This window comes from Pipistrellus hanaki (genome assembly GCF_964339955.1).
Source record: "Pipistrellus hanaki genome assembly, chromosome: 7".
Taxonomy (NCBI): Eukaryota; Metazoa; Chordata; class Mammalia; order Chiroptera; family Vespertilionidae; genus Pipistrellus; species Pipistrellus hanaki.
The window spans coordinates 59,354,847-59,377,564 of record NC_140509.1 but is presented as its reverse complement, the minus strand read 5'-3'; the positions used below and the strand labels follow the sequence as shown (position 1 = coordinate 59,377,564).

The window sequence follows — 22,718 nt, the reverse complement described above, 5'->3', positions numbered from 1 at the left end:
TTTTTGCATCCCATTGTGTCTATGAAACACCCATATGTGTCTCTTGCTTCTGGTGAGAAGAAGCAGGCAGTTATCCTGATATGAAACCCAAGATAATTGGCCAACTGTAGGCTAATATCAGTTTACGGTAGGGCATGCTAAGCTATGAAGTTGGCAGTTAGATATATTCAGTGCATTTTTGACTTAATGATATTTTCAACTTATGATGGATTTATTGGGATGGAACCGCATTATAAGTAGAGGAGCATCTGTACCCTTTTTTCTTGGGCCATAAGCCACCAACATTTTCTGTTCTGTTGGTACTGTTCTGTGCTCTGCCGTGTTATTTACACAAGTTCTGTTCTTATGCCTAAATTTATCTTAGGATTCTGGTGGCTTAGTCTTATGTCAACCTAGACTCCAGAAATGAGTCAGCAGCAGCCAGGTAGTTTAGACTCTGACTGTTGTTGGAGGGTGTTGGGCACCTTCCGGGTATCACTGACCTGCCAGCTTGCCTTGTTAGCACGAGGCAGCGCCCAGACCTGCAGCAGGTCCAAGTCCTGCCAGCTCACCTTCATCTTCTGGGCTCCTGAGCTCAATGTGTGTGTGCGGGTCCAGCATGAAGAGCTCAAGCTTCGTTCGTAGGTCACTCCCAGCTGCTAGGTAGGAGTTGATGGGAAATAGACGTTGTCCTCATGGTCTCAGTATTCTCATGGGCTCTGTTTTGTTTTTGCTTTTTCATGACTATCTTCCTTCATAACTTCCAGCTTGGCTCACCTATGGTGGCTTTAGGCTCAGTAGTACACGTAGAGGCAGCAGCCTGTGCAGACTGCTTCAACAACTGCCAGTGACCCACAGCAGTTGTGCTTCTCTGATTTGACCTTGACCCAAGTAACCCTAATGAGTACCACTGCAATTGCTTGTCTATTTGGGAATAGGAAGGAACTTAGAACTTTTTATGTATACTTGTTTTTGTCTCATTTAAAATGCCCATGTTTGTGTGTATTTTTAATGTAAATAGTTGTACTAGTTGTAAATGGACATAGTTTATGTTAATAAGCGCTTATGGTTATAAATAGATATAATTTACACTAATAAAAAGAGAAATATGCAAATTGACCATAACTCCACGATGACCACCAGCCAATCAGGAATGAGTATGCAAAGTAACCCAACAAAGATGGATTGATTTGCATATGCAGGCAGAGTGAAGACTGAAGGCTCCAGCCTGAGTGAAGACAAAACTGAAGACTGAAGAGGCTGGAGCAAAGGCCTGGGTCCTGAGTGCCAGAGGAAAACTAGTGTCGGCAGCTAGGGAAGGAAGGACTATTGCACGAATCTTCGTGCAATGGGCCTATTTATAAATAATTATACTGTATTAAGAGATTTCCTACCCCAGTCCTTTTTTTTTTTTTTAAATCCTTACCGATGGATATTATTCCCATTGATCTTTAGAGAGATTGGAAGGGGAAGGAAGAGGGGAAAAGAGACAGAGAGAGGAGGAGGAGGAGGAAGCGGAGGAGGAAGAGGAAGAGGAGGAGAGAGAAAGAGAAAGAGAGAGAGAGAGAGAGAGAGAGAGAGAGAGAGAGAGAGAGATCAATGTGAGAGAGATACATCAACTGGTTTCCTCCTGCACACACCCTGCCAGAGCTCGGGATTGAACCTGCCACCCTTTCGTCCACTGGCCGGTACCCTAACCATTGAGCCAAAATGGCCAGGGCCCTACCCCAGTTTTTTTCTGTTATGTTTTTGGAGACCTCTGAAGACCACTGTCTGAGAAGCAGTTGCTGAGAGCATTGGGAAGGAGAGAGGATTAGCATTGGCTGCTGTGAGGCCCTTCCTTCATCAGAAGTGGATTCCTCTTAACTGCAGAACACTGATGCATAGTAGTGGGCGTCATGGCATTAAGATCACATTTGCCAAAGTGATAATTACACGTAGGCTTTGGCAAGTTCTGGGTGTTTTTGGCGAGAAGGGAATGGAAGATGTGAAATCAGCCATCCTCCAGCCACCTGCCCTGTGGGTGTGTCCCCAGGGCCCTTCCTACCCACCAGCATGACCAAACATGTCCCTTTAGAATATGGTTTGGTTGTTAAGTATAAAAAACTTTCCGGAGACAAACTGTCTTCCAGCTCAAACCATGTGCAGAAATGCTGAGAGTGATTCTTCAGAGAAAAATATTTGAGGTCAGTTATTATATGTCCAATGAATTTCTCCAGGACTATGTGGCAGGATGAAATGATAGAGCTGGTGCACAGTGACCTCTCACAGGTTTAAAAAGGCTGAAGAGGGAACCCAGAATCAAAGTCTTCTTATACGACAGTAGCAATTTCACTGGAAAGGTTGCTCAAAGTGTTTATCACCTCAAAAATCTTTAAACAAGCTAATTAAGAATAACATACATTGTGAAGTCATTGGTTAGGCTTCACATATAAGTTCTATTACACTGAGCCGTGTAAATGTCACATGTAAGTTATATCAAATATATCCTATATGTACTTACGTTTATGGACGGAAAAGGTAGAGACACAATAAATAACTAAGCCAAAAGTCTCAACTTTGGGCATTCAGAGCAACACATCGAGTTTCCCCTTGAGGCTGTGTTTTTATGCATAGTATTTAAAATAGCAAGGCCACACATTTATTTGCATTCATTTGCATGTAATCTGCATACAGCCTTACAGATTGCATGTGTCTCCTGGGGTCTTCAGAGTAATTTTTTTTCTTCCCCCCAAGCTTGTGAAGATACTCTAAACCAAAAAAAAAATGACATCTGGGGAAAGAAGAAACAAAAATAACAATCTCACAGTGCACTTAGGTTTCGCTTTTTCCAAGACGGAAATACCCTGGGAGGTAAATATCATAAGTGCTGTTAAGTCAGTTGTTGGGAGAACAGTACTTTGTTTCTTTTCTCCTTAATTGTAAAAGCAGCCCCCCACCTCACCCCCACCCCCAGTCTGAACTGTTTGGTACATGGCCCCTTATGTCTGTTTTTGTGCTGGTGTGTAAGAGAGGGGTGTTTTGTAGAAATGTGTGCTATGGCTTTGCAGGAAGAATAAACAAGTATTGTCTTCCATGGAGCTGACACTGGTAGTGGGACCATAGATTTAATTCAGGTCTGTGCCAGTGAACTGGGTAGTCACAGGGAAAGGTGCTGTGGCATGATCTGTAACAAGAAAAGGGAAGAGAACTTGAACTTGCATGCCTCTCTCTCTCTCTCTGTTGGGGTTGGGAAAATGCTTGTAAAGCAATAACGTGACACAAAATTTCACAATTTACTTTTAGGAATTATTTTGAGGGAAAAAAAGTTTCCCCCTGTCCCCAAATTTGAATAAATATTGCTTCAGCCTCTAATGCAGGAGAATCAAAGAAGAAGTGAAACAGATTAGGCAAGTATTAAACTCTGGAGCAGAAAATTAAAAACAAAAAGGTTAAAAGGGAGTTGGTTTCAATGTTCTCATAATTACATTTATTATATTAAATTAGAAGTGATTTAAAGTTGCTATAGTTATTTTATTTTGTAACATCAATGCCTCCAGCCATTGGCATTGTAGGGTGTTGAGTCAGACACGGACTTCACAATCCCAAAGGGAAGACGCGTACTAGGCTTGGAGCTATCTAAATACAGCTGCATTATTTAAATTCCCTACAACTAATGTTGCAAACATTTTTCGTGGGGTAAATATTTTTTACTGACAGGTCTGTACTATCTCAAGTAAGAACATGTCGGGTAGAAATGATGCAAATGTTTTTAGATAGTCCCGAACGAGATGGATGGGAAGGGCTCCTTTCTGGGGATGGCAGACTGAACCAACTTAAAAAAAAAAAATACTTAAAAAATTTTTTTTTGTGCCTTTCTTGGCATTTAAATCATCAAGACTGATGAAAGTGCTAATTATGGGGGCTTAGTGCACATCTGGAAAGCAATTTGGGAAAACAGAGGCAGCTGAGCCACCCTGTTCTGAAGGATCATTTGCTGAGCAACAAGGGTGGCGTGCAGACCGCAGCCCATGATGTTTGCTGTCTTTGGCCTGAGTTAGTTGAACAGCTGTTTTCTCCCTCATGAGCTGCGGATATATTTTGAGGCTCCCACATTGCTAGGAAGTTCGAGTGATGGGGAGTGAAGGCTGGGGGATTAAATGCTTTTCCTAATAGGAAAAAAGTTTGATCAACAGCGTCAAAACTTTGGAACTGCAGTGAACAGTTGGTTTGGAAGGCCTTGGTAATATTTGAGAGGAGAGAGAAAAAGAGAAAAAGGAAGTGGAGCCAAGCTATATTAATAATTGTTTGATTTTTTTTTTTTTTTTGGAGTGGCCTTGATTTAGTCCATGGAAGCAGTGGGTTGTGATAACTTGTACAGATCATATAAAGGCTGGTTACTTTTGTGAGAAGGCAGAATTCCAGATGAGAGTGCTTTGGCTGGGACACTATGACCCCTAGTGCCTCTGTAAATGAGAGATAGATAGATAGATGGATAAATAGATAGGTGATAGGTAGGTGTTAATTTCCATTAAGGATGTGTAACAGGACTAACAGGCTCACGCAGGCGCTCAGGTATTAGAAGATGTGGCTTTGTACTTGGTCAAAGGTGGCAGGTAGTTTCATTTCCTGGGTGGATTAAAGGTTCCTAGTTGTTGTGGGGAGTAGCAGGGTCAGGGTGGGAACTCATACAACGGGGTTTCAGATAAAGTGTGAAAGTCCTGTGCTGCCCTCCACCTTCTGACACCCTCCAAAGGGAGCTCCTTGGTCTCTCTCAGTCTATGCTGGGCGAGGGAGCTAAGAGAACTGGCGGGATGGTGAGGGCTTTGTTTCTCTGAAGTGTCGGCACACATCCCAGGTTACTCGGAGGCAGATGCTGACGCGGAAGGTAGCCCGGCTCCCTTTGCCCTCGGAGCTGGCCAGGTGCTCCCCGCTGGCGGAGGCAGCTGTGGGTGAGCCCTCGCCTGGGTGGGCTCTGAGCTCTCACAGTCCTGGCTGATAGCAGCTGGTGGTCAGGACAGATGTTTTGCATGGGAGCAGCTCACATGCCCTCCCTCTTTGCCAAAGATTCTTCCAGTTACTTTATCCTGGTGTTAGCCCAGGTGCACGGGGTGGGAGAGGGCCCACCTTGGGGTCTGTGGTGATGGCTGTGTGGCTCTGCTGGTCCGCCCCATCTGCACCCCTCAGCTCCTTCCTCCATGGATTGGAACGGGGGAGGGAGGTGAAGGGCCCTCACGCCAGGCTGGTAAACCTGGGGCTTACTTTGTAGGATGGGGCATGGCAGTGGTATGGCTTATTCCCAGGGGCGAGAGACCCCGTCCGATCTGTTTACTAGTATAGCAAGGTCACTTTAGCAGGTCAGTGGCAGATTAGGAGGCAGGAAAACCAAGTGGGAGGTCTTAGATTTTTGTGCTGTGGCCCGGATGGCATGTGCTGTTGAGTTGAGGTGAGTCGGGGCAAACCTTTGCATCGTGATTTGATTTAGCAAATTATTTCAGGAACCTCACCTTAAGGTATTCTTTCCTAAGAGGGACTGTTTTCTGGCACTTTCCTTGCCTGAAGATAGGAAAGCAAAGGCCCGTTAGGGTAGGCTGGCTGCTTCTGTGTATTTCCTCAGAGGCTCAGCGCAGATCCCACCCGGACTGATGTCATTTCCTAATGTACTCGACAGTGAACGTTTGAAGAGCAGGGTTGATTCCTACCTCTCTACATGGTCCATCCAGCCTGTCCTCTCAGACAGCGAGGGGGCGACTTTTGCCCAGACGTGTTTACATATCTCACTGGTCTTGGATGAGCTCTATCCTGGGGACTTGGGGGCAATTACCACAAACGTGGGGAAGGAAGAATATTTTCTAAAAATTCATTGCTTTCAATTTCTGTTTCCCCGTTTAGTTCTGTAAAATCGGGGAATGCAGAAGTGGGGGCAGTGATGATGGTCGTCCTGAAGCAGCCTCCTGACCCGGGGGTGGGGGAGGGGTGGGAGTGGGTGGCGAGGTCTGCATGCAAGCACGAGGCTCTGGAGAAGTCTCAGTCCGCAGACCTCAGCTGCCTCTAACGGTGCTTTTCAGTATGAGACACGATTCCCTGGGGGGGAGAGGGGGGTGCTGCTGTGAATTACACCAAGAGGCTAGCCCGGGGTCTGTGGCATCAAAAGGGTGTGCACCTTTCGGGGTGTCTAAAATCTTGCACTGTTTTGGGGCTGTCTTGGTAAAGTCATTTTTCTGGGTTGTCTTGGTGGGGTCATTTACTCAAACCAAAGGAAGGTGTGCTGGGAGGTGAAATGGGGAAGGGGAGACCTTTCTCTGAATGGAGGGAGGGAGGAAGGAATGACCAGAAAAAGGGCATAACTTCCAAGTGGCCGCAGCATTTTTGTCATCGTAGGTGTTTGTGTTCAGACACGGATTTAGGCATCAACTCCGGTAAAGGAAGACTGTTGTTGGAAACATGGCCTTGCAGTGAATGTTATTAACTGCAGAGCTTTTGAACACTTACTGGGTGCCAGGTGGACTTGGATGGGCCAAGTTCTAAGTGGTTTATGATCCTTCATTCCTCCTCTCAGTGAGGGAGGGACTGTTGCTCTCCCACTGGTGCCAGAGGTGAGGAACGTGCCTGAGGTCATGGATCCACCCGTGCCAGCGAGCTGGGTGTGAACTCCGGGGTGTGGGCGCGCTCTCTGGCACTTTCCTCAGGAAAGAGACAGATGTGATTATTCCTTATTTACTTAGGAGACGTTGTAATGTGTACGTTTGCATCTGTACTTGAAATGAATGACTCCACTTTCCTGAGGGTCTCCTGGGAGGGGATGGTTCAGGGGTGTCCCAGATGCAGCGTTCCTCATAATAGGTTCCTGAAATCTCTGGTGCCAGTCAGAACTTCTGGGAGTGGTGTCCTGGCATCAGGATTTAAAAGAGCTTCCCAGGAGGTTCTGATGCAGCCAAGGCCCACGGGGCTCTGGGGAGCCTGGTACTGACATGTGCCTCTGCTGAAATGACTTCCCTGGGGCTGCCTTTGCCAGGCTAAGCAGGCAGAAGAGTGGGTTCGCTGTGGCTTGGGTTCCACAGAGTCCCAGGCTGGGGCCTGGCTTCTTTGCTCATTAGCCCTGCCAGCTGGGGCTGTTGCTCAACTTCTTGGAGTTACGGTTTGTCTGTCTACACAACAAGGAAGTAGGCCCTGTGTCCAGGAGCTGTGCTGACGTTAGGAAACATCACCTGGCACATGCTCCCCATTAATAAGTGACAGCGATCACTGAAAGCTCTGTGGAGAAGGAGACGTCATGGCGTGGGGCGTTTGCAGGTGGACTGACTGTTCTTTTCCTTTTCCTCCCTCTTGCCCTCCTCACCCTCAGGACGGCTCCCTGGGCAACATCGATGACCTGGCACAGCAGTATGCAGACTACTACAACACCTACTTCTCCGACGTGTGTGAGAAGATGGAGGAGCTACGCAAGCGGCGGGTTTCCCAGGACCTGGACGTGGTGAGTGCGTGGCACTGGGGACGGCCTCCTGCCCAGCTAGCTGCTCCTGTCCCTGCTCATGGCCCAGCACCCCCTCTCTGGACCTTCTGACGGTCCTGCTGTGCAGGGAGCACCACACGGCAAGCTGCTCAACTAGCCGGGGGTAACACATTTCAGATCCCTGAAAGGTTAATTACCCAGTTCTGCATATATCAGACTGAATGAGTGTTGGTTGGGGCAGTATGATCAAAACTCGGTAGTCATTAAAAGACTAGTTTTTTTTTTTTTTTTTTCTTCTTTAACTTAAGGGACAGGATATTTTTACTGTTGGCCAGTATATTAAGTAAAACCTTTTTATTGACTTTTAAGTCCAAAGGATGTCTAAGCTACTCTGTCTTTCCTTCCTTCTTTCCTTCCTTCCTCTCTTCCTCCCTTCCTTCCCCTCCTCCCCCTTTTGTCCTGCCTTTTTTCCTCCTCTTCCTTTTAAAAACAAAATAAGATTAAAAAAAGCAAGAAACCCACCTAGCAATAACCACGTTGGTGTTTTAGCAGATCTCTGCTCAGATGTTGTCTGGGCATTTTTATATCAACAGTGTAATTCTTACTTTTTTCCTTAACATTTTATTATATTCTTACATTAAAAACAAACAAACATGTTTTTATTGATTTCAGAGAGGATGGAAGAGGGAGAGAGAGACAGAAACATCACTGATGAGAGAGAATCATTGATCGGCTGCCTCCTGCATGCCCCCTACTGGGGATCAAGCCTGCAACCACGGACGGAATCGAATCTGGGACCCTTCAGTCTGTAGGCGACACTCTATCCACTGAGCCAAACCAGCTAGGGAGTATTCTTCCATGTTTAAGACCTCTTTGTCATCACCATTTTCATGGCTACCTTCTCTTCTATCACTCAGGTGTACTGAAATCCATTTGGTTGGTTTGTAAAGAGTATTATGTGTATAATTAGTGGAGCATTTGATCTTGCATGTGATAAATAGTAACTGAATAGCTTAGGCCCTCTCTAAAGAGAAAATCTATATGTGTGCTAGTATTTCCATGTTGTGCATTTATTATAAAGTATCTTACTGAAACTTTTGCTTTACTAGTTAAAATTTGCTGCTTATGTTATACTTGAGTGCATTTTGGTCAATTGTTTTGTTTCATTGTGGTGACCTGAAGGCGACTTCAGGAACGTGAGGCAGACAAAGAGGCTAAACCCTCCCTGCCTCCTCACCACATCCGGATCATCTCCGTTTTGGCCATCTTTTATGTATCTGCGGCTATGTGGACCGGTTTTGAAATAGATCTTGGAAATATGAATCTTTAAAAATAAGGATTGAAAATTACTGATTCAATTAAATCCTTAACATTTATTTTCCTTAGAGTAGGAATGAAAAAAAAAAAAAAGAAAAAAAGACCCATTAAGAAACTAGCAACAGATTCTCTTCTATTAATAACTAGAGGCCTGGTGCATGGATTTGTGCACTGATGGGGTCCCTTGGCCTGGCCTGCTGGGATTAGGCCGAAACCAGCTCTCTGACATTTCCCAAAGATTCCCAGATTGTGAGAGGGCACAGGCCAGGCTGAGGGACCCTGCACTATCGGGTCTGAGGGGGAATTTCGGGAGGGTTCGAGGGCGTGTCCTGCCCATCTCACCCAGTCCCTATCAGCCCAATCTGGGCAATTGGGGCCAGCTGGCTAGGGAGTGATCACAGGAGGGCTCCAGGGCATGTCCGGCACTTCTTGCCTAGTCCTGATCAGCCAGACCCCAATAGCAAGCTAACATACGGGTCAGAGAGTTGCCCCCTGGTGGTCAGTGCACATCATAGTGACTGGTCAACAGTCGAACAGATGGTCAGACACTTAGCATATTAGGGTTTTATTATATAGAATTAATTTTATGTTATAGGGACCTGTTACATAAGGACCCAACTAGTGGTTTGGGCTGCACTGCTATATATTCTATAAGTAGGCGTGATCCACCTCCACAGAGTAAGACCTTGGCCTTCTTAGGCGTTTTAATTTCTTCTCTTAACTTGGGTCAGGAATCACATTATATTGATATCATGACTGTCAAATATTATTGATTCTCCTTTTTTGCTTGCTGACTTAGCTGATGGCAAGGGTGGGAATTAGTATAATAAGAAGCATCAGTTGGAGGCAGCTGAGAGCCTGGCACTGTGGCCCAGGCAGACCCATGAGCATCTTTGTTGCCAATGGCTTCTTTTCTATGTAACTTTGTCTCCTGGCTTGTATGAACTGGGTTTGGGGGGGTGTATTTTATTTCTTTCCTTTAAAGCAAGTAACATTATGTGACAAAAAGACTTCTCTGCTTCTGTTAAAATTAATTAGGCTTTCCTGTTGGGGCACAGTTAATGAAAAAAGACTTTCCTTTTGGCAAGATTGCAGCAGAAGAACTTAAATATTACACTGGATTTGCAAGCTTGAGCTTGAATGATAGTCTGGTAGCATACTTTGTGGCCTCCCTAGACATTTCACCGTGCAAGGAAATGATCGCCAGGAATTGGGAGGCGGTCCTTCGTACAGCATGCATCTGCTCTCCCCAGAATTCTTGCTGGTTAGGAAGTACGGTTATCATCCCCATCCCACGGTGTTTGGGAACCTCGGAAGGCGGCTTCTAGGTAGGAAAGGAAGCTCGCTGGCCTTGGGAAACCGAACTTCTTCCCGTGCAGACAGATGGGCCTAATTTGCTGTGCTGTGTTCCAGAGTGGCTAAAGGCAGTCTGGGGAGGAGAAACACCACAGGAGCTTAATTAGTGCTCATCAAAGGTGCCAGAATGTGGTGGCCAGTAAAATTGATGGGAGCCAATTTGAGTCTGGCTAAATACTCTGTTCTCCCCTTAAATAGTAGTTAGTGAGAAAGTAAGATGCCCCATCGACATATTCAAGTTCTCTTTCTGTGAGTTTCTAGGCCAGTGGCAGCGGGCAAGGGGTGGCCTCTAGCAGGAGGAGACCAGGATGGGTGCCCTGTGCCTCCCATGCCGGCCACAGGCCCCCGGAGTCCAGACATCCCTGTTAGAGGGTTTAAGGTCCTCATCCAGGCCATGAACACAACACCGCCGGCTTAAAAGTCAAGATCCCTCTCGAGGCCATGAGCTCATCACAGACCGAGTGTTTGTGGGAACTCAGGTTTTCTTGAAAAGCTGTAACTTTCAGGCCTTGATGCTCCCTTTCACTGCATCAGATTTATCTGTATTTCCTGACTTTGAGTTCTGCCTTTGGACAAGTAGACAAACGTCTCTGTTCTGCTGTTGGAGCCGCTTCGGGGCTGAGGACCTGCAGCTTAATTCTTCCTTTCTATGCAAGTGAGCAGCCCCACCAAAGCTGAATGTGAGATTTCTTGGAGAAGGAATAATCCATCACAAGCACGAAGAGGAAATAGCATTATAGGAGCCTGGAACATTTTATAGGGGAAAAAGGAGCTTTAAATTTGTTTTATCTGCTGTAGCAAAAGTCATGTAGAGGCAGCCTTGAGCGCAGAGAGTTTGAGGTGATGGGTTCAATTGGCTTAATGGCTTTGTTTTATTTTTAAATCCTATGGATGAGGAAATAGCCCGTAGATAGTATAGTTACTCAAATATTTGTGTTTGGGCTTTAAAAAGCCCAAAAATGCATTGCCCTTAAGAGCTAATTACATGTCAGCTGGAGAACAAACAAACCAGGAAGACAGCCTGCCCATGGAGAGGCTCGACTTAACCCTGAAAATAAGAGGTTTTGATAATTACATTAGTAATTAACTTTCTGGACTGGATAGCAAGCTATGCTTCCAGTACCTCATCCCCCGGCTGCTGACTGGAATAAAGCACGTATTTGATCAAGTGATTTTGGGGCCAGTTGGTTTAGATGGAGGCAACGAGTACAGATGGGGGGAAATTGAACAGTATACACAGGAATTACAATGTAAATTGATAACTGCTGAGAGGATTTTCACTCCGCGCCGAATGGGCCCTGCAGGACCAGTGCATTTGGACAGCAGCCGCGGCCTCTGCCGGGGGCTGGACCATTAGTGCTGGTGCACAGCAGGGAAGCGGCCCATGTCCGCACACATTTGGCGCATGCCTGAGCACCGCATGTGTGTTTTTGGCCGGAAGAAGCTGCATTTGGAAACGGCTGCAGGTTTTCAAGTCCATAATGGGCCCATTTCTAGGGACGCTAAGTCTGACATCTGTCAAAGTGACACTGTGGCCAGGAAAGGGTCACACACAAGGTGGCCTCTGTTCCTGGCCGTATCAGTGTCCTCGGCATCTCTTGGGATGACTCCGTGCGACACAGCCCTAATGGGAAGGGCCCCCCCACCCCCACCCCCTCGCTTATAGGGAGACCCCACGGACAACATAGGCCACAGCCGGGCTTGGGCTCTGTACCTAACCATTACCACATCTGTGTGGGTGCCAGGAAATGGGAGCCCAGGCGGGGACCCACCCAGGCCTCTGAGGACCTGGAACAGAAGTGTAAATATTGCCATGATCTCAGAGAAATGTGATACCAGAGCCATTGCGATGGAGCAGTTCTCAGGTATAATTCTTGCTTTTTGCAGTCGCCATAATTCAATGGTTCCATGTACAGTCGTGGCCCAAGGGGCATAAGAGTGGTGTCTGTCCTGACTGGTGGTGATCTTTGGGCTTCTCCAGACATGACCTCTCCCACCCCAGACCCAGGCTGGAGTCCTAGCCTCCTGGCTTGTTGCAGGCAAAGGGTGTGGGAACCACTGCTACAAAATGACTGGGAGTCTGACAGACAAATCCCTAGCTGTTTTAGCTGGCAAGTTGTGTAACCTCTAAATCTCAGTTTCCCCATCTGTAAAGGGAGGTAAAAATATATCAAAGTGATTATGAGGATTAGTTAGAGAAAACTGCCATTAAGTGCCTGGCACATCATTGTGAATGACCTATTACTGTTCTTTTCTTTTCCATCCCTTCTGTTCCTAGTTCAAAGCCTCCTGTAGTAATGCTGAAGAGGGTCTATTTGTTGCTGATATTTATTAATATTAATTAATCCTATATAATATAAGGTTAATATGCAAATAGACCGAATGGCAGAATGACCCGTTGCTATGATGTGTACTCACCACCAGAGAGCAGATGCTCAACACAGGAGCTGCCCCCTGGTGGTCAGTGCACTCCCACAGGGGGAGCGCGGCTCAGCCAGAAGCCGGGCTGACGGCTGGCCAGCACAGTGGCAGTGGTGGGAGGCTCTCCCACCTCTGTGGCAGTGCTAAGGATGTCCACCTGCCAGCTTAGGCCCACTCCTCACAGGGACAGGTCCTAAGCCAGGGGTCTTCAAACTACGGCCCGCGGGCCACATGCGGCCCTCAGAGGAGTTTGATCCAGCCCGCCAGGTTTTTTGGGCAGTGAGCGCAGCCGAGGTGTTACAGTAGGAATTAGTAGTTCATATAGTCCCGCCCTCCAGCTCTCTGAGGGACCGTGATCTGGCCCCCACTTTAAAAAGTTTGAGGACCCCTGGAAGCCATCAGTTGAACATCCCCCGAGTGCTCCCAGACTGTGAGAGGGTGCAGGTTGGGCTGAGGGTCCCCCCGCCTGAGTGCACGAATTTTGTGCACCTGGCCTCTAGTATTTACAATAATCATCAATATTCACATGAGTGCAGAGGGTTTTTTTAGCCTTCATTTTGGGAAATTTCAAACAACTATAAAGAGCAAAATATACCAAGCTTTCTGTACTTTGTACCAAGTTCAACAGTCACCAGCATTATGTCATTTTCATTTCATCTTTTCTCCTTGGTGTAATTTTTTAAAACTTCTTCTTTGATAAGATAAAATTTGCATATTGACATGTGCAAGTCTTGGCTATATAGCTGTGTCACGTGTTTCTATCCATGTCACTCACACCAGCACCATGTGCAATGCAACCATCGCTCTGCAGTTCCCTCGTACCCTTTCTTAGGAAGTCCTGGGGTGAAGGCAGGGTTCTGTGTGAGTGTCCTTTAGTCAGGTCTGTCTTCCAGCATAGAGAACAATGCATGGCACATGATAGATGCTCAGTAAGTATACATTGATTCATTCATGCATGTAATTGCATAAGGATATTTAATGACTGTTGAGCCTGTATCTGGCACTTTGCTCTTGCAGAAACACTTATAACAATGTATTCTCTGTTCACAAAGAGGTCACCCTTTAGAGGGGTAAACAGACGATTAAAATGCTGTTCAGGAATACAGAAGGGCCTCTTGATCCAGTTCAGGAAAATCAAAGAAGGCTTCCTGAAGATGATACCCAGGCCCATTCATACAGAACATAAAGATTAACCTGGTGGTGGTGGTGGGTGGGTGGGGAGGAGGGTCGTGAGGACAGTACAGAATAATTTAAAGCTGAACTCACAGTTATTTTAAACATAAAATCTCGTTTTTATGGCCTGTGGCTGGAACCTAAGGTATAAAGGATGTGCTGAGAAATGGTACATGCTGTTCTTTCACAGGTCCTTAGATTATAATATTAATGATATAAAAAAGTAGGATGTTCTGATTCATTGCGATTCCTAAGACAAAACAGAAACCATTGCTCTTTCGCAATAGTTGACGTGCTGGGCTGAAGTGAACTAACCTGTGGTTCCACATAGACCCACACACACACAAACACACACACATAGTCCTGTCTCTCTGTGGGGTTTTAGCTTTGTTTACCGACTCTGCTCTTTTGTTATTTGCTACAGTAAGCAGCCACGTGGGACACAGGTTTCCTGCACCTTAGAGCTCCCTGAATATTCAAGACAAGAAGGAAAGCAAAGTTGCCCGCACCTTGGGGCTTGGGGGAAAGGCATGCCCAGAGAGGACTGGCATGTCCCAGGCAAACTCCCTGAATCCTTATTCTTGTTGTCCACAGGAGAAGAATGTGATCCGTGACACAGATTGTCTCGTGTTTTAAATATTCAACTGCTAAAGCCCAAATTGTTGCTTGGAAGGGAATTGTTTTTTGTTTCATTGCATTTTGCCTGAACTGACAGGATTCGCTCGCTTTGGGCTACTGTTGATTCGCAGATTGCAATCAGAAACAGTGGGCATCAGATGGGAGTCTGAACTACATTCTGCTGTGGGATTCACACACTCGATGTCAAAATACACTGAGGCATTATGCCTCCAGCCAGATGGTAATACAGTTCTCTGCTCTGGCTCCGCTCAGACAAAGTCCCGTTTGTAGTCAAATGGCCAGTCCCAATTTAGTCAGCATTTTTTTTGTACATTGCACCCGTCAACATGGACATAAACAGGTCTCTTGGCTGCCAGATTTGACCTTGGCATCATCCCATGCTCCACATAATTAAGAAGGCTTTTATTATATTTACTATCAATTTAGGTGTGCTTCTGCTCTCTTCAACTTAGAGACCTTTGTGTGCTGTGCAGCGATGGAAGCGAACAGATTAGATGTGTTATGTGTGACATAATAGTCTAGAGTTGAGAGATCTTCATCAAATATGGTTCAACAACATTAGCTTTTTTCCCCCTGTTTTTGCTCCCAAGCGTTTAGAAATGACGGATTTGTGTGTGTTAGTGCTTATAAAACACAATATGCCTGGGGGATTAAAAACCAAAATAGTATCCTGCTTAAAATCCAAATGCTTGCCAGAAAGGGGGAAAGGTCTGAGCTTTGTAGTGGTTTTCATTTACATACAACGGGGAGAACTCCTAAATGTTAATCAAATTGACAGTAGCTGGGGAGAAAAGCCAAGGAATTAAAGTTTACAAAAGGGCTCTTTGATGGCAGATTCTGGGCTTGGCCAGGGCAAGGCCCAGGGGAAAGGAGTGTCTCCGCTTTTAGAATCGGCACCTTTCAGAGTTGAAAGGAGCCCAGGTCAGGTGCCTTTCTGGAGCCCCAGAATAGTAAAAACCGTGTTACCAAAACGTCATGCCCGTCTAAATGTTTACAATTTAACCATTACTAAGCATTCCTAACAGTGTCATTCATTTGTGCTAATCACAAGCTAATTATGGGCTATTTAACCATGTCGGTTTGTAGTAGATGAGTCGTGCTCGCCAGCCACTGGTCTGCGGACCACTGTTGGTCCGTGAGGTCCGAAAGGTTGGTGACCATTGGACTAGAGGCCTGTATGGTCTGGACGTGAGACAGACATGTAAAGGAGTGTAATGCATGCCAGGCAGTTAAGAGAGGGTATCTGCTGCTGTACCTACAATGTCATTTGATGATAATGTCCAAGGTTTAAACGTGAGGCTCTGGGTGAAGTCTGAGTGGACCAGGCCAAGTGGTCCACCAGTCCTCCAAGGCCTGGCGTGGGGATGGGGAGCTTAGGCGTCTGGAATGGGATTAGGTAGCGACATGCAGGGTCCAGACAGGAGGTCCCTGGGAGCAGGGCTGTCACCCTTGCTGGTGTGGAGCACACAGCTGACTTGGCCTCCTGACCTATATAGAGGTCCCTATTTTGGACATGCCCCTCAGCACAGCTCCCGTGCACTGAAATGACCAACGATAGAAAGAACTGAGTCCCAGAACACCACAACTGGAGCGTTCCCTGGCCACCTTTTGCTAGATCATTATATCTACTTCCGAGGTATTTTTTACTTTGGAACTGCCTTTTTGTTCAGTTTGGAAGCTTTGAGAATTTTACTTTAAACAGAAGAGAGCAAGATGGTAAATTTGTTCAATACAGTTGGTCCCATTAGAAAAATTCTGGCTTCTCCAGCATTCTGTACCTGGGAGGACACACATTAACTAAGTTGGTAACTCGGTAACCTCAGAGCCCAGCCATGTTTTCCCTCTGATGTTTCACTGTATTCCTGTAGAGCACCGGTGGGAATGTCTGGCCCGTGGGCAGTGTGGGGCCCGTAAAATCATTCGGTCTGGCCGTGCCAAGGCATTAGGGGTGTGTTAATGAAATGCTTGACCAATTACAGCAGGCCAGTTTTTAAGTTGATAATCTTGTATGGCCCTGGAGTAATGCTATAATTATCCAAATGGCCCTGGGCAGAAAAATGGCTCCCCAGCCCTGCTGTAGAGCGTCAGGATCCAGCTCCCTGACCCCTTCTTGACATGTCAACCCAAGTGTGAGAAGTGGAGGCTCCGTTTATCAACCCTAGCAGCGGTGCTCAAGTTCAGTTCAGGCCTCATCTCCGTCTCTGGTTACTCCGAAAGCTTGCGCATAAATCCTTCCTGCATTTATTCAGAATATGAAGATGTTTGAGATTTTTTGCCACAGCAATGCCATCCATCTCATGGGCCTCAGCAGAAGCTGATGGAATGTAATCAGCAGTAAATCAAGGGCAAGTCCAAACCAGACTGGAAGCACGTCATGAATATTCGAGAACATCTGGATGTGTTTGTGGGAGTGCGTGCTATTTCTCTACCGCGTGCGACAGCAGAGACGTGCTTCTTAACAGAGCTGCCCAGAGGAAGACAGATTTCCAGCTGTGATTTCAGAGGGAACTGTGGTTGGTATGGGAGTGTTCTTTCTCCCTGGACTGTGGGTTACGCTTCTTGCGAGATCGTCCTTTGATCACTTGTATCTTTTGGAATCTGGTTTGGTATTCTGTCTGAATTCCTCGTCACAGCCAGTCACCTGACTCAAGAAGGGCGAACCTCTCTGTCTGAAGGAGAATGCTAACTTGAGGAGAAACGTACTGCTTTGTGTTTTTGATGAATCTTTTAAATACCAGTGATAGTACGAGAATTATCAATCTGCCTCACGGAGCACCCGTTACCTGCCTCGCTGCCTCAAGTGCTGTCAATAACTAAAAAGGAAGGGTAAAGAATGAGGAGGCCACAATACTAACAGTGCTGATAGTGACCAATAATGACATTTTAAAGATACAGTGGAGTATATGAGGCTTTCAAATGGACCTTAGTTAGTTCTTTTAATAACCCTGTGAGATGGGTATGAGTAAGTCTTAACGATTTCGGTTGGACAGAGGCAGAAACGACTGGTCCCAAAGGGAGGCATATAATCGGGTGGGGAGGTTCTGGCTGCATCACCCACCTGCCTGGAGGTTCACTTGTCAGATGGGGATGACAGTGGCTTCTTCATCAGGTTGTTGCAAAGGTTAAGTAAGACTAAGTTTGTAGAACACATTGCAGCGTCCCTGGGTGCGTGCTAGAGTTCAATAAATATTTACAATAAATATTATTGTTATTTGTAGTAGGACAAGCATAAAATCGCATTTGTTAAAAGTAAAATAAATAGTTGGTAGGAGAGAGGACTTGAAACAAGTAGGACAATGCCAAATCTCTGAATCCCCCCAGACCACCCACTAACTTTTGCATTTTACTCTCAGGAGATTCCTTGATGCCTTCCCACTCCTGCCCCACTTTTACCCCCTTCCCCATAAATCTTGTTTCACAGATTAGTTTGTGTTGGGTAATCCTATCTAATAAGGAGGGAATATGCTAATTGACTACCCAGGCCTCAAAGATGGCGGCGCCTAGTCCCCTTAGCCCCCCAGCCGCCCTAGGCCAGCCTGAGGTGAAGGCAAGCCTCAGGTGGTGATTGCTCAGGTAACCAGGGCTGGCCGAGGTTTGGCAGCAGCAGAGGTATGATGAGGTGTCTGTCACCTTCCCTGATCGTTGGGTAACCTACCACTCCTGAGGGCTCCTGGACTGTGAGGGCCAGGCTGAGGGACTGCCTCCCCCCACCTCCAGTGTATGAATTTTCTAGTCCTATATAATAAAAGGCTAATATACAAATTGTCTCCTTGACTGGGAGTTCCACGGGGTTTCAACAGGGAGTTTGACCAGGGGTCAGGGCTGGCCCACCAACCACCATCGCTCTCCTCCACACCCCCCCCCCCAACTGATCCCTCCCCTAATCGGCCCCCCAACCCCCAATAGGGGAGGGCTAGCCGTACCCCACCGGTATTCATGCACTGAGCCTCTAGTATAATCAAAAAGAGTAATATTATAAGGCATAGTATAATATAAAATAGTATTGTACAAATTACAGTGATACACATTTTAAAAATTTGAGAATACTACTCCATAAAATTCTTTAAAAAAGAAGTTTAAAGTTTCTTAATACCAATTATGAAGGATAAGAGTTCTAAAGAGTTGGGTTTTAAATAGCTTTCTGGATTTTCACATTTTGTATCCATTCTCTCTAAATGACTTCATCTCTTCTTTCTCCTTTGCATCTACACTCACATACAGGCATGTGTGATGTTATTTTTCTGGCAGATTGGAAACAGTCAATTAAGAGAGTTGCCTGGTTGCTAGAGGAAGTCATCTGATAGTGGTAAGAAATGTTAGCAAAGGAAGAGACAGAAACTAGAGGGGATAAATGGTGGTGGGGAAAACAAAATGAAATAAAAGCAACCCAGCAACTCACTCTAAGAAACATAAATAAATGGGGGAACTGAAAAGTTCAACAGCCTGGATTATTGAGAATTGGGGCAAGCGACTTAGTCCATTCTGTGGGCAATCTTGAATTTAAGAGAATCTGTTAAAGCACATCATCTACTTTGTTGCAGAACACAGGGTATAATAGGCTTTAGAGGTATTTATTCACTCAAGAAGGCAAGAAAGAACCAATAGGAAAGTAAATATAGTAAAATAACAAAATAACTAAATAGAGTAAAAGAAAGCATCTTACTGCCTTACCTGTATGTAGCCTTTTCTTTTATATATATATATATATATATATATATATATATATATATATATATATTTGATTTTTTACAGAGAGGAAGGGAGAGGGATAGAGAGTTAGAAATATCGATGAGAGAGAAACATTGATCAGCTGCCTCCTGCATACTCCCTGCTGGGGATGTGCCTGCAACCAAGGTACATGCCCTTAATCAAAATCGAATCTGGGACCTTTTAGTCCGCAGGCTGATGCTCTATCCACTGAGCCAAACCGGTTTTGGCTGAAGTCTTTTCTTGAAAACTAATTTTCTTTAACAGAATAACCTATTAGAGGGTTATTACAGTTTTAGTGTGTGTATTCTGTAAAAAACTATTTTAGAAACAGCCAAATGATGGCATGTGATATTCTCCTTGAGAATCAATGCAGGGAACTGATAAAATCAGCCAAGTATAAACAACACTTACTATTTGTGTGTGTGTGCGTGTGTTTCAGAAACTTAGTGTCATGGGGAAGTTATCAGTAAGCCTCCTTTCAGGAAACCTATGTTGCAATAGAACGAGGCAGCCAAGGATAAGATTATATCAGTCACATTCGTAAGTGGGTGACACAGATCTATCTGCCTACAGCGAATTCTAGCTCACCTTCAGTTCACGTGGACACACGTTAAGCATTGGGACAAGAGAAGAGGTAAAAGGGGAGAGTGTGTTGGCTGGAAAGCTTAGGTGACTGGTCTGGACTTTGGGTTGGGGTCAGGACTCTTCAACGTAATTATCAAGTGTAAGTCTTAAGTAAGGTTTGTGAATAATTGGGACAAGAACTTGTATAATTGCTCAGCTTATCCTGTGCCATAAACTGGACCAACAGAAGTAAACAGCTGGGATTTAGATGACTTTAAAAGGGCTGGACCTCTGCAGGGCATTTATAGTTAGAATGACAAGGCCAACTATAGTAACAACCAGGATCATGTATTTTTCCCCAGGTAGATATTATCTGTGTGTGTGTGTTTTAATTATACACTAAATTTTATTTATTTTTCCTTGGTTTTTATTTATTTTTAAAATTTTTTAAATTTCTTTATTGATTAAGATATTACATATGTGTCCTTACCCTCCCCTTCCCATTGCTCCCCCACCTTTCCACTCAAGCCCTCACCCCCCCTGTTGTCTGTGTCCATTGGTTAGGCTTATATGCATGCATAAAAGTCCTTTAGTTGATCTTTCCCTCTGACCCCCACCCTCCCCTACCTTCCCTCTGAGGTTTGATCATCTGATCAATGCTTCTCTGTCTCAGGATCTGTTTTTATTGATCAGCTTATGTTGTTCATGATATTTTACAAATAAGTGAGATCATGTGATATTTATCTTTCTCTGACTGGCTTATTTCATTTGGCATAATGCTCTCAAGTCTCATCCATACTGTTGCAAATGGTAAGAATTCCTTTTTTTTTTTTTTTTTTTTTTTTTAACCACAGCATAGTATTCCATTAAGTAGATGTACCACGGTTTTCTAATCCACGTATCTGCTGATGGGCATATAGGCTGTTTCCAAATTTTAACTATGGTAAATTGTGCCGCTATGAACATAGGGATGCATGTATCCTTTCTGATTGGTGTTTCTGGTTTCTTGGGACATATTCCTAGAAGTGGGATCACTGGGTCAAATGGGAGTTCCATTTTAGTAGTTTTTTTTTTTTTTTTTTTTTAGGAAACTCCATACTGTTCTCCACAGTGACTGCACCAGTCTGTATTCCCACCAGCAGTGCACGAGTAGATATTGTCTCTTAATTAAATACCACAGCTAATTGTGTTCTTTTTAAAAAAATATGTTTTTATTGACTTTTAGAGGGAAGGGGAGAGGGACAAAGAGATAGAAACATCAGTGAGAGAGAAACATCATCCTGTGCTGTGCCCATGTAACACAGACTTGAAGACAGGACGGAGGGTAGGATGGCTGGAGGGCAGCCAGAAGTGCAACTTCTCATAGTGGGGTTCCGATCACCCGCCTGAACCGAGGAGGAGCACATTTTGCATATAAGCCCAAATTTCAGTCGGAAGTGAATTTCTTTCAGTGACCCTGTTTCTTTGCTTCTTTCTTTTGACTGGAATTGTCACCATCTGAACCTCAAAGAATACTTCTGAAGTGTTTCATTAGGAGGCCCAGTGTGGATATTGCTGCTACGAGTGAAATCTGTTTCTGAACTGCAACAGATAAAAACAAAATTATAAATAAACACATTTAGCATATGTTGTTTTATGGTAATGTTTGAGAAATTGAAAACAGAACAAGGTCCTATACATTAGCACCCAGCAGAGAGGCCGCCAACTTCTCCGTATCACCTCCTAGGACAACTCGATCCCCAGTAAGGGACGTGCAGGGGGAAGCTGATCAATGATTCTCTTTCATCATTGATGTTTTCTATCTCCCTTTCCTTTTCTCTCTGAAATCAATAAAAACATGTTAAAAAAAAAAGAGAGAGAGAAAAAATAAATTTAATACAGTTATCTATGTGATTTCAGAATTATCTTTAAAAACTGCAGCCTGTATTTAAAGCCAAACAAGAGGTGATTTCTTGTGTCTTTTAATGAAGAAATGTTGGAGGCAGTCACAAAACGAGTCAAAAGACCAAATCCATTTCTTGGAGAGTCACTTTCACCACAGACCATACGGAACATACCCTTAGCTTGACATGAATACTCATACTTCCCCATCAAGAAGTTGCTTGTAAAAAATTCCTGTTGTGTGTCAGTGTCAGTTGGATCGAATATTCCTATGATAAAGTAACAGTGAGTTTAGAGAGAGTTTGTAGAGGGATCCTTATGAGTACTCACCATGAAAAACTGCTGGTGGGTGTATTTAAATATATATATATATATATATATATATATATATTTTATTGATTTCAGAGGAGAAGGGAGAGGGGGAGAGAGATAAAACATCAATGATGAGAGTTAATCACCAATTGGCTCCTTCTTCATGTCCCACACTGGGGATTGAGCCCACAACCCAGGCATGTTCCCTGACCAGGAATTCCCTCTGGTTCATCCGTCGACGCTCAACTACTGAGCCACGCCAGCCTGGCTCGGTGGGTGTATTTATGTTACAAGAAAAAGGAAATGTGGGCAGCAGTGCCCAGGGTTATCTTTTTAATGGTTGCACATTCAGATCACAAGTTATTTATCATCTAGACTTGATTTTTATTTTAGAAAATTCTTAAAGTTCTCAATTGGTTTCATAAAACAAGAGCCATACCCTTCCATAGACTGTCAACCATATACCAGCATGACATTTTCTCTCTGGGACAGTGTTAAACTATGAGTAGCACATAAAGACACATTGCATACTGAACAGAAACCTCATGAGATAATAAATAGCCACGTTGCATTAGGGGTAATTACATGTTCCGTTTACAATGGACGGCTGTGAGAAGGACCTCATAAACCACAGGCTTTGCCCACCACACATCCATGACACAGGCATAGAAATTGCCTCCCAGGTCTGTAGTCTTAATTAAGCAATTTCATGAATTTTAGTTAAATATAAAACTGTGATTCAGGCAATCCCTGAGGTTTGATTGAGTAGTACTTGAGTAGATATGCTGTGGTTCAACAGACAAAATATCTTTCCACAAAAATAAACTCACGAAATCTTTTTCTTATTTTTGTATTACAGTTGACTTATAATAGTATATTAGTTTCAGGTGTCCACCTGTTAGACATTATAAAACTTATTAAATGATCATCCTGA

General features: G+C 44.7%; 1 protein-coding gene across 2 annotated transcripts in view; it reads left to right on the top strand.

Annotated features, from left to right (window-relative positions):
* The window catches only part of SASH1 (SAM and SH3 domain containing 1), a 219,585-nt gene that overhangs the window by 87,237 nt on the left and 109,630 nt on the right, over positions 1-22,718 (top strand). For both annotated transcript variants that reach the window (XM_084889278.1, XM_084889277.1), the window contains exon 2: positions 7,304-7,432. In XM_084889278.1, the coding sequence (XP_084745404.1) occupies positions 7,304-7,432 (129 nt within the window). The remainder of the gene's footprint in view (positions 1-7,303; positions 7,433-22,718) is intronic.